General features: G+C 41.6%; 1 protein-coding gene across 1 annotated transcript; it reads right to left on the bottom strand.

The window, feature by feature from the left end:
• Positions 1–5,494: 5,494 nt before the first annotated feature.
• htr5ab (5-hydroxytryptamine (serotonin) receptor 5A, genome duplicate b) lies at positions 5,495–19,712 on the bottom strand. Its single transcript, XM_031850257.1, has 3 exons — positions 19,373–19,712; positions 15,085–15,865; positions 5,495–9,984 (listed from the first exon to the last, which is right to left on the bottom strand). The coding sequence occupies exons 2-3, from the start codon at positions 15,790–15,792 to the stop codon at positions 9,652–9,654; spliced, it is 1,041 nt and encodes a 346-aa protein (XP_031706117.1). The 5' UTR covers positions 15,793–15,865; positions 19,373–19,712; the 3' UTR covers positions 5,495–9,651.
• Between the last annotated feature and the right edge of the window lie 448 nt (positions 19,713–20,160).

Below are 20,160 nucleotides of genomic sequence, written 5' to 3'. Positions count from 1 at the left end.
AAGCGAGTCCCCACAATGTACAGCTGGAAACATTAAAAAGTCAGCCGGAGACGGCGTTTTTAACCAACTCGTGAAGCCAACGGTAGCTTAATTGGTTCGCTTAATTAGTTAGCTAGCTACAGATGATAAAACTCGTTATATTGACAGTCGCTGGTGGAAAATGTGATGCTTGCCTTTGTCTACCTCTGTGTACAATTCTGGAGCCATTGTTTCAAACATTACTGCGAATGTTTTTGTGGCAAATCTGCCGCCGCTTTCCTTGTGGATTCTATGGGCTGTGCAAAAATGGACCGCTCGACAGGCGTAGCTAAGGGAGAGAGAGACTGCTGCCAAAGATACATTAATGTACAGTTGTAAAGTAGTAGAATAATTAACTTCATGAACACTGATGTTTGTGAGACATTATGTTTATTTTCCAACACTTGTAAAAGACTGCACTGTACATTTGTTTTTCTTTAAATCCTCCTCATGATCACACCTGCTTTTACTATTCGGATCAGAGTTACAACCACCCATGCAACACTTATTTCCACGATCACAGTTAACATGCTTTAGCTAATGGCTCACTCCTCTTGAATCTGCCCACTCAGCACATTGCGATCTGCCACATTGGATAATCAATAATCGAAAAGAACACTGCAGTCTGCATTTAGAAACTACTAAAACAATATCCTCATGTATGAGTAGATGCAGAGAGATCTTTGGATGGTGATTGACCAGCCATATCTTAATATGATAATACTCTTTTCTTGATTATGGTTCATTTGGGAGTCATTCAGTCACTCATTGTCTCTGTTGTTATCTCTCTTTTAATTCAGTTTAAAAGTGAATTATTCAAATTTTAAGCCCGCTGGGTTTAAAATGATTAAACCTTTTTAGGGGAACGTTCTCCGTTCATAATACATTGCATTCATTTTACGTGTCCTGTGGAGAATCTTCAATTCATTTCAAGTTCAGCTCGTCTCCTCCATGATCTATTCTAGACGGTGTTGAGCCTTCCTGGGCTGGCACAGAGAACATGTTGCTAAGTGCTGCAGCCCAAGAGGACATTTTAAGTGAGAAGTGGGCTGTGTGGAGTGGAGTTGGCGTGGACCAACTGCTATAAACAACCTAAGGCAGGGGTAGAGAATAGTGCTGAATACAAATTGCCTCGCAGTTTGCCAGCAGTCAAAATTTTCCAAGCAACTGTTGAATTATGTATCTTAATTATTGATAATCATTGATAATCAATTAACACGATCCAGACATTTTTGTTATGAGATTTCTGGTTAAGTATGCTGGACATAACATAGGGACACCACACTAAGATCCTGATAACATACATTTCCTGGGTTTCCATATTTAATTTAGCATTTACTGATCTGTCATTCATCTACATCAACTGAGACTTAACATTTTAGTAATGTGCTTCTTACCAGACAGCATTATTATGCTAATTCAATTCATTTTCCTCATGCAGTTTGAATCTCTCAAAAACAGCGACAGCAGAAGTGGAAACTAACGGGCAATCAGCGGGCCAATAAAGGTTACCGCTGCAGGCATTTCAGCAAAGCACAATTTGTCAAAGACCCTAATGACCTAATGAAAATGCTACAGTGGCACATGGAGATGTTTTTGCATCTTATGCATACTTTCATCTCTGGTGTGGATACAATGAAATGAATCCAATTATGATACAACTGTCTTTTATCTGATTAAAAGAAACCTGCCAGAGTGAACATGGCAGCATATTTATACTTGATCTCTAACAAGGATTTACTGATGTTAATACAGCTTGCAAAATATTAAAGGCTCCAGTTAAATCTGCACAGATGTATTCCTTCCACTGAATTTTTTTCTCCAGCTTGTTGCTATGGTATTCTGTTTTCCAACGATGCTCATCTTGGGAAAACACCAAAAAAAGAAATGTTTTCACTGTCTGAAAATTAGGTAATGGGGTGTTTAGGGCCATGTAGTTGGTTTAGTGCCTGCAAGTGTACCACAAGCATCTCCTGAATATGAATGCACTGCAACAATAGAATGCAAAACAAAGCCTGTTTTTCCTCGTGGGACTTGTTGTGGTGCTAACATATATGAGCTGTATTTCAGGCTCTTGTTCCAGTTGCAGAGGTTGGGTCAACATGATTTGTAAGGCAGCTCTAAATCCTTGCAAGGGAGTGCAATCCAATTTTTACCACAAAATCCCGAAGCTCATGGTCACACATTTTTTGATCGTCGTTCTGATCATCAGGCAGGGTAATCAACCAACCTTTGTTCCCGTGCAATAGATCTCATTCATATTGAAATGTTTCTTCAAGGGAATTCAAACCAGAAGCTCTCACATGTGAGTACAATGTGAGCGGTGATAAAGGGGGTCCCGCCATGCACATCGCCAGACATCAAAGTGGCGCGTGCAAACATCTTCCGAGCTGATTGAGGTGAAGGGCATCGCCGTGGGCTAAATCAGCTGAAATGATAACAATAGATATGCTGTTCTTTACCAAAGTACCACACAGTTCTGCCAAGCGTGACATCCCCCCCCCCCCGCTGTTCAATCCTAGCCTCAGGCTGGCTCGCTTGCCAAGAGAAGTGCCTTCACTCAGGCATAACGTTGCAGTTTCTGTGAACTTTGCTGGACTTTTGTATGCAGACTGAAGCAAGCTTTTCAAGCCTGATATCAACCTGAGTAGATCGCACAAAGGCACTGACGTATGCACGAGTCTTGATATGTAGTCGGATGCGAACAGGACATATTTTCTCTTTTGTTTTTTTCTTTCTCACTGGATACAAGTGGTAAGTCAAAGGCGAGCAGACTTGTTGAAGAGGTTTCAGGACTCTCTGAATCTTAGAGAGAGAACATATAACATCTCCACTTGCCTTGCTTTAACATAGAGCAATCGTAGACATCCTTTTTTAACCTGGGTGACTGAGAGTCTTCACAGACATGCACAGAGCGTTCTTTCCCCGTCTTGGTGCCATAGCAACAGAGTATGAGGCTGTGTTGGTTCATCTTTACAGGACTGAGGGAACAGGGGAGGCACCTGTTTCTTGCCTGACATCAGACGGAATTGTCAAGTCGTTTCACTCTGTTTCCATCTTCAGTCTGACATTGCCTCCGCGCTAATCGATTTCCATGGGGGGGGTGGTGGGGTTTGATGTTCGCCATCCAACCACTAGAGACCGATGTGTCCGCCTGAATCAAAAGTCATTTTAAGCCGACGAGTGATGTTTTGCCATGACAACATACTTTTGCACGGGTGTTTTAAGAGTGGAGCGTAGCGAGTTATTATAAGAGAAAGTAAAAAAAAACACACAACTAGCCTACAATGTCGGCCGATATTGAGAAGACAATGTCAAATGAATTTGTTCATCAAGGGGGTCATATAAAATTAAAAATGATTATTGAGCAGCCCAAACGGGAAAGAGAGGCCAATGAATGAAGGATTCACAAATGTCGGGGTAATTCTCCCATATAGACCCGACGACGAGTGTGGGAGGATTTGTCTTAGATTACTTGTAGATGTTGAAGATTCACAATGTATTGTAAAGGGGTGGCAGTCGGTGCTTAACGTTGGGGTTACACAAATTCAGAACAGCCTGGATAGCAGCGTCAATATGTCTGCAGCAATCTCCATTGTTGTTTTTATTACTCCTAGGTTCCTGCGCAAGCTACAACTTGACAATGGCGCTAGTCCCGCCCCTGGCACTGATTGGCTAATTGTTAGTTTCCCTGCTGCGGTTATTGATCGATTACTTTTTAATAAAAAACAAGCGCTGTTTCATGTCGCGTTGCGAGACGAATCAGTTGACTCAAACTCGTGGTAGTGGGCGGATTCAAAGGTCTGGACCCAGGAAAAGCTGTTTCTGCTTTATCTGAATGGACCACAATTGACTACAATGAAATAACTAGCAACACTGTAACCTCGTTGTCTTTGTGTTTCTGTGTGACTGTGCTTCTGTCTCCCCGATGAACACACGGCGAGACTTCCCACACTTTATTATTTAATCACATCCTGAATTAGTTTGCTTGTGATTTCCTGCAATCTCTAAATTAAAGCGCCACCTGCCCAATCTCGCCGGGAGCCAGTCCTCTCGTAACGGCTGTCTGTGCTTTTTTAAAAACTTCTCTCAAAGGTCTCTGTGTTCTCTCTCCATGTCTGCATTGGTTTAACCAAGCCAACTAGGGTGTCAAATTGAAATGCAGACAGTCAGCCCACCACTCAATTATGAAATATGTTTTGGTTGTGAGACTGCATGTACAGAAACAAATTGTGCTCATACGTACTGTTGCATACCACTGTTATCGAAAGAGGATGCATTTCAACTTAGAAAGGCTTTAGAGGCTGATCAAGGTTCTCCAGAGTGCTTCCGTCGAAAATGTCATCGGCTTATCCTAATTCATCAGTGGGACTGTGGCAGCACAGCAGCATCTGCTGAATCTGTTTCAGATTCTTCCCACCTACATTGTATTAACTATTCATAGCCTGGCAGTGAGTTATTACAGTGAATGACAGCACAGCGGTCAGAAGAGAGAGGTAGCAGAAAAAAATAGCAAAACAAAAGCAATGGATCGGTGCAAACAGATGACGTTAATGCTTACAACCTCCAAGAAAAGACGGATGACAATTTTGATGACGGTGCTTGCCTTGGGTTTCAAATCCTCTCGTTTTTTCCTTTTGAGGCTAAAAGGAAACTTAAATAATGTGTTTTATCTTCGCATGTTACAAGCTTGAGACCCTGACTCATAACGTTTTATTATTGACTGCACGGCTGTTCATTTAAAACATTTAATTTTTTTTAATACTTCTGGAAAACATGGTTGGGAATTCAGTTTATAATAGAGGAATTCATTTTGTTATTTGTGCTTTCATGTATATATGATCTCTCTTAGGCTCATTGAGCAAAAAATTGAAAAAGCATTTGTTTTAACAGCAGCAGTCTGTCGTCAGTTTGTCCACCACTTTGGTCCAGATTGAAATATTTGCTTGTCGTGGATTGCCATGAAATTTTGATAAATTATCCCAATGACTTTGGCGATCCGTTGACTTTTCCGCCACCAAGAAGTTGACATTTATGTTATTTAAAAAAAAATGTCTCGACAACTATGAGATGGCTTGCCGTGGAATTTGGTGCAGACATTCATTTCTAAAGGTGACTTATAACAACGACCAAATACTGTACCTACAAAACTGCCTCAACTGTATTTTGTGTTTACATTTTCATGTTAGCATCGTCATTTTGAGCATGTTAGCATGCTGAAATTAGAATTTAGCATAAGCACTACACTAAGTCAATATAAACTCATAGCAAGCGGGCTGTAGATTCACTTCTTCATATTGGTGTGTTTTTATCTTGTGAAAATACAAAACCAGCAAAAGAAAAGAAAAAACATTATATGTGTGCATATATATTTTATCTCTTGAGACAGCTGTCAAATAATGATTACAGTTCTGGATATCTTACATACTGATATTTAGAGAACATTACTCAATAGATTTCTACTTTTCAGTGTTAAGTTACAGCCCAGCATTTTCGCAGAGCTTATGAATTAAAGTATGAAATAAGAAAATCCAGGAAGCACTGTCCATCCGAGTTCTGTCCCGAGGCAAAGACAGGTTTCTCATCTCGTATCTCCTCTGGAGTATTTAGGATTTTCCGTTCTCCTACAATCCGCTCTGTTTTTGCCCCCGAGAACCTGAGTTTAAAGCCAGCAAGAAGCCGCGCGGAGGTTAAGAAAGAGAAAGCGATGTGCTCATTCAGATCACATATATACATATGCTCACTATAGAATCCTCCTCTTCACGGTCCTGCTGTGCAGTTTCTAGTTGGATAAGACTGAGCCGTCGTAGAATAACAAGTGGAACAACAACAGAGTCACACAGTCGCCGACACCTCAGCCAGTAAGAGACTGAGCCCACTCTGTTGTGAAGATAAGAGAGATGAGGCAATGCGGGACATCTGGTCATTCAACACTACATGTCGGCCCCATGTGCCCTTCACCCATAACTTAAAGCCTGATCTATTGTTACCAGAGGCTAGTGTTGGCAAACTGCAGATATCTGTGTTTACATGTGAGCTGGCTGGGATATTACAGAACATATGTGGTATACAGAAATCCATGTGCAGAAAGAGAGCAGATATGCATACAACAGGTGCTATTTATAGTGGTAAAACCTATTTCATACAAATGTTTCTTTATTAACATCCTCACATGTCTCTATTTGCCCACATATTCTGTTGTCATATTTCTTTGTTTGTTGCATCTATTTCTGTAAAATTCAGTGGCTAAATAACAGGTTTGCCTTGCCAGAGGCATCTGGTTCTAATCCTAAGTCAGTTTAGCCAAGACCCATTTTCATGCATCCTGTCTTCCCTCAAAACATGGATGGATGTGCTCCTTTGAACAGAAGCGGTCTCACTCCTGGCTCTGAAATGCGCATGCTGGCAGTGGCCCCGTAGAGAGATGGGAAGAGCTAATGCCTGTTTATAAAATGACTTCCAGTAGTTGGGCAATGATGATCATAAAAGTGAATTATTATCAAAACTAGAACACTGAATTCTTTCTCCCTCTCATTCTATGCGGGCATGTGTGTGTGTCTGTAGCCAACTGTTGGCAAAAATCTAGCAGTATGCCTCGTGGCTCAACCTGAACAGCTCTTACTTTCATAAGCTTTCATGCCAAAGTGCCAACTTTGACGCTGTGTATCACAAATCAAGGGCTCGTTTATTGTCAATTTTATCAGCCAAGGCTTCTGTGGAAGAAAACATGCACACATTGAAAACACACTGACACAATAACACATCAGATTCCCTCTTCTTTTGGGTCTGCTTTTATGAAAACAAGTATGGATTTCCAAAAGGTGCCTCTGATGGAGGTAATTGTCCACATTTTCTTTTCTTTTTTTACCTCTTTTGAACATGAAAATGGATACTGAGATGAATGGCAAACAACACATTTCTGCAACATTTGCTTTTCCTGAGCTGGGTCACCACACAGAACAAGACCTAAGAGGCGCAATGGGTGAATAATCAACCATCCTCGGGCAATCTGGGGAGCAGTGAGATGTAATTTGAAAAAGTGAATCCTGAAGAGCACCAAATGGCTCCAAGTCAACCAGCGAGTCATGCGATTAATACATATAAGGAGTGCTAAGAGAGATCCGTTGTCACCAGCACTGTCTTTTTCTTCTTTTTAACCATATCTAGGATTTCTATTTCTATCTATATTCCATGCATTTCATCATTCACCACAGAATATTGTTTTCACTAAAACCACCATTGCAGTCAGTGGGCGTATTTTCTTTTCATATATATTTATGTTTCCTCATCATGATACATTACTCTGTTTAACTGGATATGTAGTATAATCTAAATTACTATTGTATATTTGTATTACAATTGAGGCTATTTTGTGTGTATGTGTATATACTGTATATATATATATATATATATATTCCATGTCATTTGAGGTCTGTCAGTATAAATTAAGGTAAAAGGTTGAGGTCGGGTAGAGACCAGGTGCAGTCTTGTCTTACAGATCATAAGATCATAGTCTAACTTTGTGTACAAAAAATGTGTAGAAAAAGGATAATTTTTATAGTATTCTATTGTATTCTGTTATAACACTTTAAGTCATGTGAAAACTATGTATCTCTAAAATATAAACTTTTCATGAGCTAAAACACCCATTTTAAGCTTTGAAACAATGCATTTTGAAAACACAATGTTTTATTTAGCCTTGCTACCGTCATGGCTTTAAGGATGGCAATGTCAGTTCACGACGATGAGACTACCACTTGGTCCGAAGTGAAATACCTCAAAAACTATTGGATAGATTGGCATGACATTTGGCGTGATGAGTCCTTAGGACTTTTGGGATCCCCTGACTTTTTCCTCTAGCACCACTTGTGTTTTTCAGTGAGATGTTTCGAAAGGAATTGCCACGTAATTGGCACATACATTCAAGTCCCCCTCAGGATGATTGGTAATGACATTGGTGATCCCCCTAACTTTTCATCTAGCGCTATAACCAAGCCAAAGCTTTAATTTGTTTTAATCAGATGCACTTTGTATTTAGTGCTAATTAGCAAATGTTAGCATGTGAACACACTTAAGAAAGCTAAAAATCAACATGTTAGCGTTGCCATTCTGCGCATGTTATCATGCTAAAGTTATCATGTAGACTCTTAGTCTAGTTAAATGGTTTATTTAGCTCAAGAATAGGATCATTTCCTTAAACCATAGTTAACGTGTAATCCTTCCGTTTATCTGAAGGGTTCAAAATCGCCAAATTCGGAGATACATGGTTTTCACTTGACAGCGACATTAGATGCACTTTTCAACATCTTATTGGATTTGTGATACTTTGATGTTGCTCTCAGGAGCTCAAATACATGTAGCACAACTATTTGCCGAGGATTAATTTGTCATGCGTGATTCCTCACGTTACAGTATATTACACACCAAAATAAAGGATCACTTACTGCTTCTACAGTGTTGAACACTTTAAGAAGAAAGAGGCAATTTGTGCAGGAAACAAGGGAGTCGTATAAAAAACATCATGAGACTAACTGAGGCATAGGTTTTGTGTGCTGAGCCCAACAGAGATATTGGTATTGATTAACATTATCTTCTCTTATTCCCATAACTCCCCTACTGTAATATAAAGTCACAAGTCATTCTTTTAAACATGCATTGGCTCGGCACTTAAGCTTCTTTATACAATAATGCAATATTATTATTTTTATTTGCTGATTTAATTTCTATTGACCTCTCGGGCTACAGAATCTGTAGTTGCGATAATGCTTTGAATAGCTTTACACCAGTCCACACATCCTCTGTACCTGGTTACTTTGTTTATCTGCTGTGAGATGTGGCTGCAGCTACAATGCATCTATTCCGAGATAATGCAAATGATAACTTGTTCTGCTATTTTCCTGCTTTATAAAAGTCAATGGCGTGTGTGGTTGTTTGTGCAAAGAGAATTGGTGTATCCAGCATCAGAGGAGAGATTGTACATTTATCTACAGGTCTGTATGAATACATTACATGTGAAGTCAGGGAGTTCATGTCTACTCAGCTATAAGGTAGTTTCTTTACTCAAATCCTTCTTTTCTAGAATCAAAGCCATTTTTTTCATCATCTAAGATGAGCATTTTGTTGTGTATAGTTTAGAAAATAATACACAATTTGTTGGTTCATTGATTATCAGGATCTTTTGTGCAGTTCTAAAAGGTTTTTCTTGAATTTTTTTTCCAGCTTTACTTTGAAATCATTCCCAGCAGCACCACATATGATGAAACTGTTTACGAGTGAGTTAACATGGCTTCCTCCCTAATAAGCCTGAAACGGCAGAAGGAAACCAACTTGTAGACGGCACTGCAACCATCACTGCCGCCTGCAACACAACCAATTTATTCCTCTCTTTGTAGATACAGTAGCTCAGACACCCGTTTCAGTCCAGCTGTGAGGTTACCTCAGCAGGGTAATAAACAAAACAACACATAAATAAAAACACATAAATAAAGAGTTTTTTCAGACAGTCTCTGGTTATCATCCATCTGAAGGACGATTGAGTGACGGATACAGACAGGTCAGTCCTTCTCTGCCTGGAGGAGTAACGCTGTGGAGTGCGTGCTGGTGTATGTGTGTCTTCCCAGCATGCCGAGTGGCTCAGCGCTGCCGGGAGAAGAGGTTTTTCAGGGCGTTGTTGTAGTTCTTATTGAAGGCGGTGTATATTAGCGGATTAAAGAAGGAGTTGGAGTACCCCAGCCACAGGAAGATGCTCTTCCAGATGGGCGGGATGTCACAGGAGCACAGTGGGACGATGAGCTCGGTGATGAAGAAGGGGATCCAGCAAAGTACAAACACGCCGATCAAAATGCCCACCATCAGCGCCGCCTTCTTCTCCTTCTGCTCACGCCATGTGTCCCCATCTGTCTGGAAGGTCACGGTGGCGTGGCGCACAGTGAACACCATCTGCGGTTGATGTGTTTCGTCCTTTACCTGGGAAGGAAGCGATCAGAGAATAAATCAGTTACTTCATTGATCCATTTAAAAAGCTTTTACACACCTGGGGTGTTTTTTTTTTTTTTATCCGTGCGATTAACTCACACGTCAGTATATTGTTGTTTTTGTCCTGAGTACTTTCAAACCTAACGTAAATATTATGTGGAAAAAAAGAAATGTGATTTTTTTTTTTACAGAACGAGGTTGATTTTTCTGAGCTTTTGCAGCACAAATAAAGGCATCAACCAGTCACGTTATGCAGAAAAGACATATTCATAATGAAGATTGTAGTATACAGCAACATGGAACCTCCATTGTCCAGAAGCAAGACGCAAACTTTATTACTCCCTCTAACCTTGACAAAGGCCACCAGATCCACTCCTTCCGTTCTTACCTTTCACAATAAAAGCATTAGATATATACACTGCATACTGTTTACCAGAGTCCCTCAAAGCATTTAACTGAAAGGAAACTCAATAACATAGCTTACAGAAGTTTAGGCTATACAACCACTTAACACAGACAGACTGCCAGATGCTGATCCCTAGTTGGTCCTCTGCCTGCGCCAATCTATTGGAACCTTTAATTGAAAAAGTGTTGCAAATCTGCATCGCTGCAGGTATGAATAGTTTTGATATGCAATATTTCTCATTTTGGTGTTTATTCACCACGCCCCCGGTTTGTAAAGGTCTTTATAAATAGAATAGCAATATCTTCAACAATGTAGGCCCATTTTAGCTGCTCAACAAAAGATGGATTATTGGCTGAAAAGAAATGTGAGTCAACAGGTGGATCAACAAGCCAAAGCCTATTCTTTCATTACACACACACACACACACACACACACACACACACACACACACACACACACACACACAGGGCATAAATCTAGAGCAGTGTCTTAATCTGCATTTTCCAGCAGCCCATTTCACAAACATACTGCACAGCTGGGAAAAAGAAAAGGAAATGTCAACATTAATCTGCAGACTTTCTCCTCACCTGTTAGCGCAGATAAAGGCTGACTTTAACTTTATTTTTCGTTTATCAGGTGAAGCTGCGCGGGTCGTTCAGCAGCCGAACGGCCTTTATTATGACCTTCTAAATGTGTCTGAAGTGAAGCAGACCAACACTCGACACTGTTCAACATTTAAACAGGAACCTGGAGATGGAGAAACTTGTTGACTCTGGAGTAAATGTAGTTGAATCAATACGGGTCAGCGGGGCCTATAACTAATAAGATGGATAAAGCAAGTCCATCTACCGCAAGGCTAGAGGTTAAAAGCTTAGTGCTGCTGGGAAGGAGGTTTCAAATTCTGTGGATGGTTTAAAACACCTCGACATTAGATTGCGCAGTCGCTAAACTAACTGAGGATCTTCCTTTACACCGTGCATCAGTGATGAGGTTAGGATGTAGCTTCAAACTATGAAGCTGAGACTCAAACTAAATCTTGTTTTCAGTCATTAAATATATAGAGAGCTTATCCTTTTCTTTTTACAAAGCCTACTTCTGCAAGCGTCAGCAAACCAAAAGATCAACATAAATATGAAGCTAAATAGATGGTTAGCGTAGCTTAGCACACAAACTGGAAGCAGTGGCTCTGTCCAAAGCCTCTAAAGTTAATCAATTAACACGATACATTTCATTGGTTTAATCTGCACACAAGCTGAAATGTAAAAAGGACAATTTGTGGTTTCATGGGGAGTTACATGCTGGAAGTATTAGTTCTTGACTGGCTAACTTATTCCAATGAATAACTTAATTGAAATTGAGAATTTTGTCGTAAAATATGACTACAGACATTTGAATGCCTGTGAGTGCGGTGGCGGTATTCTATTGGTAATGGCGTCACTTTAAGCGTACTGGTGTTGGGTACTGGCACTGTACTTTTTAAAGCGATACCTGGCCATACCGGGTGCAGACTATGAGTTTAAGCCGCTGCATATCTCACGCGGCATTTTTCTCCCCTGCAGCTATATGTGCTTTCTATGAATGACACCGTCTCTGAATCCTGGGCTTAGTGCCGCCCAAGTCGATTGTGATTGTTTTAAAGAAATACAAACAAGCCAGAGCATTTTTTTTTTTGTACCCCTATACCAGAATGATAATGTGTGGAGCCAGGCCTTTCTTTAGCGCTGACAGCTGTGAGGATCTGGAGGTCTGGCTATTCCAGACTTCAGACTTTGTGACTGGCACTGTCTTCTCTCTGATGAGGACAGTCTCCCACCTGCAGATATGGATGGCTGTCTTTAAAAAAAATAAATAAATCTTGTCAAGAATTTCTCATTTGCTTCTTTCATATGTTAAAAGAGTACAACTGTTCAAGAACCTGTTGAAGGTCAGGTTATTCAGTTTGAGGTTTAATGAAATCTATAATGTAAATAATAGAAGTTAATGTACCAGCGCTTTAACATTAGACAGATTTCATATTTTTAGTGACATTAATCTTTTTCTGAAACTGTACATTTTATGGCTTTTGGTACTGTAGTGTTAAATGATTTGTGCGTCTAGGCCAAGAATCTGTCCACATCTTTAAACTCCATTTCTGGTGGCATGTGTACGCATGTCTTTGAGTGGGTGTTGTTCATGGATGAGTGCAGGTTTATTATCTTGCATGTGGATGCCATCGCTCACATTACCACTCCGTACAGACACTCTGCAGGGCTCGGTGCCTCGACTCTTCGATGTATGCTGGGGAATGATGACAATAAACTCTGGCTGGGTAACGAGACACGTCTAATACGACTATAAGCAGCGGGTAAATCTGTGGAAAGCAAAAGGACTAATAAAAGATATTCAATTTAATTGCTATAGCTACAAGAGTGATTGCCTGTGTAATGAAACTTGACATAAAGTTGGTCTACCAAAGCAATAAAGGACGGGGATAATTTATTCAACAATTGGTTCTCCTTGACCACGAACTCCTGATTTTGGGCCAAATGATGTCACACTTGCGTAACTAAGAGTTATCTTTTAGGACTGGGGGGGGGGGTATTTTAAAGTACGTGGATGACATAAATAAAAAGGAAAAAAAAAGGCCCCACTGTGTATTTTCTGTGGAGTTCTCAGAATGTTCAGGCATTTGATGATTTTCAAAAGAAGCCTTTTCATAGGTGAGAGAAAGAGGCGTCTGCTCTAAGATGTCTAAAAGTGGCGTAATCTCTATCTCTGAGGTGCTTTCAGGGCTTTTCAAATTGCATTACCCACCATAAGGGCAGGTGAAAAGTGGATGCCGACTCAATTTGCATGGGGTAAATTTGCCTGATTAGGTGTTTGCTAATGCTTGCGGAACAGTTCTAGACCTTTGTGTCTGCTGAATAGAGAAACGCCAATGCCAGGAAGGTGCAGTGGCCCATTAAAGAAGCTGGAGGGGGTATTTATAGCTTTCTACCTTCTGCCTACGCACATTAGCAAGCTGGTGGTGATGAGCAGGATTACTGCAATCATTTGTCCGCATGCTCATTCATCACATTCTTATGTTTCCCTGATTGCTGTTGAATAGCTCATCAGCCAGAATGATAAATAAATGTACAGCAACTTATATTTGTGGGTCTTGGGCATCAATTCCTGCTGGCTCCGAGCTCGCTTTCATAGTCTCAGCGTTCCCAGTGGCAGCTCCCCCCCCCGATGATGGATGCTGGTCCGCTCCATGTCTTCGCATCCCTGCGTCTGATGAGGGCCACTTAGGGAGCAGATTATTATTCGAGTGACTGGAGTGTGGATCTGATGTTTCATCCCATGAGCAGTTCTGCTGGGCTTAACACCAATACAAGTCTTCAATGGTGCACATAAATGCTAATAGTGGGTTAGTGGGTTTGAATACCACCAACAGATGTGGCATATACAACGTCGTACTCTATGCAAAAGTATTTCCGAGTCTAATTTGTGTATTGTAGAATGTATTTGCTATCTGGTTAGGAATGCCATCTTGAGTAATGTGGATTTTAGTGGCTTAACAACCCCGTTTTTGTTGTGGTTGCAGGCAGATGAAAGATTTCCTACTAACAGGAGTGATGTCTCCCTGGAGTGATTGCCTCTATACTTTTAGACGTTTGTCTGAGGCTATCGGTTACCACAGTTGTTCTGGCAGAGGTGTAGGTTGTGGTGGCTCTTTGAGCCGTGTATGCTTGTTTTCCTGGCAGAAGGGGCAGGTGTCCACTATGCGTTCACTATCAGCAGATATTTTAGGCCTCTAAACAGTTTCCTCTGCCCGTTCTCCGCATTTTGACAGGCCTTGGTGTCTGTCATGTATGTGCTCTCAAACTTCCTGTCTCGTTGACTGTGGAATGACATTGCAACGGCCTGGTGTGATAAGGTTTCTGAACTCATATTTATTTATTCTGTCCAACGCTCCATTGCCCTGGCTTCCCTTACTTACTGCTCCTAGGTAAAAGTTGTCCTCAGTCTGACTAGAAGGGACTTCTCTTACTGACTTGGAGAAACATTTTTCTCTCCCAATGGCTCTTTCCCCACATTTGCTACACTCTGATTCTAATGCTGGGCATTTGTCTGGGGCATTATGCTTCTTCTCTCCGCATCAGCACACTCTCCTTGGCTGGCTGTCTCCCACCTCTCCTCAATGGCCGCCAGTGTATAACCTCCTTCACGCTGAATGCTGCCTTTTGCTCCTGCTGGCTTATCTGCTGTGCGGCACCCTGTGCTTACCGTACCATCTGCCCGGCAGTTTCCCATGTAAGATGGGACATGAGGTGTAGTCGTCGAAGTTGTGAAATTCAATTATTTTTGACTTCGTAGACCTTTGCGTAAAGTGTGCTAACCTGGATCTCGACACCTTTTTTCTGGCGCACTGAACTTTGCCATAGCATCGCGTGTCTCTCACGTCTATCATCTTGTCAAGTAAACTGTTGGTCTACACAGCTTATTTGTACTCAAAGCATGTGGTGTATTTCCTCCACAACAACATCTCAACATAAGCGTTAAACCAAGTACTGTCAACCAACCTTACCGACTCACGTGCAGCTCGATCTAGCTCTCTGATTGGTTTCAAAGAGTATCTACATGTAATACCCAATACCATAACATGGGGATTTAAAGAGGGATTAATGAGGGATTTCAACAAAAGAAAAATTTATAATCACCTCAGCCATGGGTGTTATTGTGTTGGTCTTGCGGGAACCAATTCGAAACTTGGCAGCCTTGTAGATCTTCCAATAAACAAAGAGCACCACACAAAGCGGCAGGTAAAATGCTCCGAAGGTGGAGAAGATTGTGTAGGACGGCTCCTGGCTCACCTGGCACTTCATCCCCTCCGTGTAGGTCTCCCCCCAGCCGAAAAGAGGCGACAGGGAAATGATGGAGGACAGCAGCCACGTGAGTGCGATCATCACGTTGGAGATCTTTTTGCGCGTCTTGAGCGTGTACTCCAGGTGCCTGGTGATGGACCAGTAGCGGTCCAGAGCGATGGCCGTCACGTTCCAGATGCTGGCCGTGCAGCAGAGCACGTCGAAGGAGATCCACACCTGGCAGAGCACGCGGCCCAGTTTCCACAGCCTGCCGTTCAGCTCGTGGACGAGACTGAGCGGCATGACCAGGGCGGCCACCATCACGTCGGAGATGGCCATGGAAGCCACGAGGTTGTGGGGCACCCGGTGGAATGTCCTCACCCTCAGGATGGTAACCAGCACCAACAAGTTCCACACAAAGGTGGCCACCACCAGCATTGACAGTAAAGTAAGAGTGAGCACGCTGAAAACAGAAAAAGGCAGGTAGATGTTTCCCCCGGAGTCATGGCCGTCCAGAGCTCCGCTGGAGTTGGCTGTCAGTGTGCTGGTGTTGGGATAAGTCATGGTAGCTGCTCACGGCCCCGCAGCCAAGGGCCAAGGTGATTCAGAGACAGTTACTGCAGTCAGTTGAAGCATTCTGCAGTTGTTGGAGAGAAGAGGGAGAAAACCAGAGACATAGAGGTTTTCAGAGACATCTGAAAACCTTCAATAAATGTTCTATGAAATTCAACAGTATATGCTTAAAGTTAAAGATGCAATTCTCTCAAAAACAGTAGCTTTTACGGCTGGCTTTGCACTGTTGCGTAAATGCACGAGTGTACATCACTGTGTCATTCACAAGAGAGGCACTCTCTTTTGTAAAAGAGAGTGCTTGAGTTTTTTAACAGCTGCCAAGCAACCTGACTACAACTTTCAAGTGCAATTTCATCTGCTGTTAAAAAGGCTCAAAAGTACTCCCGGACATCTTGACTTCATGGAAGAGGCCATAAATATTCAATTTCATCATCCCACTGCTGTCCTTTGATTTGCATCGGAGTCAGACCTCTGTTGCAAAATTAGCAGTTTTAAGTGGAGTCTTTGTTGTAAACTCATTCGGGAATATTTCTCTTTCGTATTCCAATAGAGAGATCCCTCGTTTGAACATTGTGGAGTTTTATGTTTTTAAGTGGTTGCAGAGAGCAGCATCTATTTTCACTTTAAATAATAGAGGCCGTTGGAGAGACACTCCGAATTAACATAGGATTGTTTCCATTTCAGATTCACACAAGAAAAGATTTGACATGCCAGCTCTATCAATACATTCACAGGAGAGGCTCAGCTAGTCTCAAAGTCAACACTACACCATGTCCAACCAGCTGGATGTTGTTAAGTATGGTATTGATCTTTACAGTTTACAACTGCTATATATCGTATCATTTGATAGACCAACTTCATCAGAAGTGGCATAATTACAGAAAAACGACTATTTTATGAATTTGAATTTCGAATACAAACTTCAAATGAAAGTACACGGAACGATATATCTGATACTGGAAATCCATCGCTTTGGTTCAGAATATATTGTTATGATAACAATGACTTACAGAAGCATCATTTTCAGCAGCATCCCTGGGTGCAATAACGATTTCTGGCATCTTGTCTTGGAAAATATATTCAGATGTGCCTCATTATATCATAAGATGTTCATTTGAATAATTAATTACAATTTCTTATTTATACATCAATTTAAACTCCTCCTCCTGCTTTAACCTCTCCCTACGAACTGCTCCTGCTTCTAGTCCTCCCGGGCTTTTTAGAAATACAGATCACAGTTTCTTACCTTGACCCACTGTATTATTTACCACAGTGGAGTTTTAACCACAACCTTGAATATTACATTTTTCATGTCTTCTCCTTGGGACATTGTAATGACGGGATGTGGATGATGTGCTCAGGTTGATCCCAGGACTAAGTGTCCATAATGAGTGTAGCTAATGCATGTAATTGAAATAATTGTCCCCAATTGATTTTAATTTAAATTGCAGGACTTAATCAACAGGATCATATTCTTGTGCCTGTTTGGCCTCTAATAACATTTATCTTGACTGTATTACTGAAGCATCACTCTGATGAATAAATCAATGAAACGTTCCTTGAATTTCCAAGGACGTGTTGATTTTTCTACAAAAAAATGAACATGCAGCAGAGTTCCTCATGAAATGCATCATCACTTCCACCATGGAGGTTTTCAATGTGTTTGCCTGGTTTTTATGAAAGTTGGTGGAAATGTGAAGCATGGGCCAAAGAAGATCCACCTCACAGGGCGGATACACAAATAGTTTTTCACTTCCTCTAACATTGCGAGAAAGGGTATTTGGCCTTGGTTGAGGGGCGCTCTCTCTCTCTCTTTGAGCACATATATGTTTTTACACCCAGTGGGTTGTATCCGAGGGATCTGCTTGTTATCAGTCACTCATCAAAGGCCCGACGGGTAATGACAATATGAGCCATGTCCCTGTTAGCCGGTATATTCATGTGACATGTGACACTGTCTCGTATAGCATCACAAACCATGCCTTCTTATCAAAGGGTCCAACTAAGCACATCAATAAGCCCTCTGCTCCCTCTTCGCCCTACGTCTATTAACAAAGCCCAATAGCCATGAAATTGGACAACCGTTTTGAAGGGAACAGGCAATCAAACATGCCCGCATCCCTCCCTCAAACAGCGGCTGCCACTCACTCTGTGAAAGACAGACACACAAGGCAGAAAAACGCATGCAAATTTATATGTGCATATGTGAGAGGAGCGGGGGGTGGGGGGCGCTGGCGGGTATAAGACAGGAATCGCACTCGCTGACGTCAAAGGACAATAGCTGAATACATTTAGGTCTATACTTGGGACTGGTTTTTGAGACAGCTAGGTGGGTAAAGTGTCAATTCAGGTCAGTCACTGTCATGAGACTTGCTAGCGTCAGCTGGTTCACTGGACATATTTGCTGGAGAGCCTTGTGGGGGTTTTAGTTAACGATGAGAGATTAAACAGGGACAGAGGGTGATTAACATCTAATTACCATAAGGCCATATGCTTTTACTTTTTAATGCACGTAGGAGGAAAGAGGTGAAACTGATTGCTCTAATAGAAAATAATTGTCATGTTGATCACCGAGCTGCAGCAGAGAGATGTTTCTCGACCACATATATTTCATTATAATTAAAAAAATGAGCAAATCAATCGGTAAATAGAATCTTATCTGAGCTTCTCAAGGCTTTGCAAGAAAACCACACTGCACCCAATTGCTGTGGCAAACTTACAATAATGTGTTTTGCTTTTTTTGTGTTCATTATTCTATTATTTCTAGCCACCATAAACAAATGTGAGTGTAATTTTCTTGGTAAAAGAATAGTAATTTGATATGTTTGCCTTTTCTTTCTGTTTCTTATTCATGATTTTTGTTTTTCTTCCCTTTCTATGCAATCAGCCTGCTGATAAAAGCAATTTAAAGCATTGAAGGCTGTCAGCTGCAGATTCTGGTTCAAAACAAAACAAAAGTACTTTTGACATCTCAATTCCATTTCATCCTGTCCAAAAGCACTGTCACAACCTCGTGATTTAAAAACAGCAGGAGTGTGAATGTCATTCCCTTTGTGTGGAGCTCTTCACTGCGAAACGGTTGTACGCTCATTCGTTACACGATTCTCACCTTCTGAGGCTTCAGCGAGCTGACATTTGCAGCTGTAAGGTGTGCAGATGTGTCCTCTGACTCGGGTCCTGTTGTGTACTCACCACTTTATCTTTGCTTTAGTGGAATATGATTCCAAAACGATATATAAGATATTAATAAAGCATGCTGATCATATACTCACGGAAAGAAAACACATTCATGTGAGCATTATTTATTGAAATCTACAGTTTGTGAAAGACTTATTCTCCAGAATCATAACTTTAACGTGTAACTATTAGGGATTCCCCGTGGAGCTCACGTGTCCCATGAGGGGGACTTGTTTCTGGTTATCAACAGAGACACTTGTTACACAACATCTCAACAACACAGCCTTACTTTTTCACCTATTCTAGAAAAAAAAAGAGCTATTCCTTGTTGGATAAATAAAACTCAGCGACAACGATTCATACCATGTATACCATATATATCGTAATTACTCACCCCATTAACAGTTCGGCACAAAACAGTCGTGCACGCGAAGATCTCTGCTCGGCGTTAACCTCTCCATCGAAATGCGCTCTGCTGGCTTTGTCGGCGGAGTGACTGAGCCGCCTTGGCTCCGTGTTGAAGACGGACAGAAACACACCTCGCACTGAGGATACAGAGACGCTGGAATGAACCATACAGCGGTCGGCGTGGGGGGGACCGGGTCCAATTCAAACGGTAAACACTGCTGTTACCGGGCATGTGGGAGACTTGCGTGTGTATGTTTCTTTGGTGCGCACTTCGCGCGAGCAACAGCTGCTTTGTTGGAGGCACGCGACGCGGAGGAAGACGTTGCCTCTGTGTTGCCAGACTGCTTAACGAACATTCCCTCCTTTTTAATTAGTCCGTATTCTGCCGTCATCAGAGGTAGGTTGCTTGAGGACAGGGATCCTGCTGCTTTATGATGGATTATACTTCCACGCGACCACCCTTGTTACCCCCCATGGCATTTGCCCCATGTCCTGCAAATTAATGCGCATTTCGCAAAAGTTTACATCATATGTCACGTTGCCAGGAGCGCGAGTCTGTAAAACTTGAAATCAAGTTTCTCCCGAATAGGCTTAATTTAGGATTTACAATGAAAACTCCTTTTGTCCTGAGAAAACCTCCCAGATTGAATAATTACATGAAATTAAATCATCATAGTCTGCACTGGTTGCTTCCTGCAATAACGGAACACTGTGACTGACTGTTGAGCATTAACGATCTGTTTGAAGGTGCTTTCAGTTTGAGGCCAAAACTAT

This window comes from Anarrhichthys ocellatus, unplaced genomic scaffold (assembly GCF_004355925.1).
Source record: "Anarrhichthys ocellatus isolate YVR2014 unplaced genomic scaffold, GSC_Weel_1.0 scaffold10, whole genome shotgun sequence".
Classification (NCBI taxonomy): Eukaryota; Metazoa; Chordata; class Actinopteri; order Perciformes; family Anarhichadidae; genus Anarrhichthys; species Anarrhichthys ocellatus.
Note: the sequence above shows the minus strand (reverse complement) of the source record. Positions and strands in the feature narration are given on the sequence as shown.

Excerpts from the sequence above, each read along its gene's own strand:
- htr5ab (XM_031850257.1), bottom strand. The coding sequence starts at position 15,792 with ATGACTTATCCCAACACCAGCACACTGACAGCCAACTCCAGCGGAGCT. Across the intron at positions 9,985-15,084 it reads CAATAACACCCATGGCTGAG|GTAAAGGACGAAACACATCA; the intron begins GTGATTATAAAT and ends CTTCCTTCCCAG.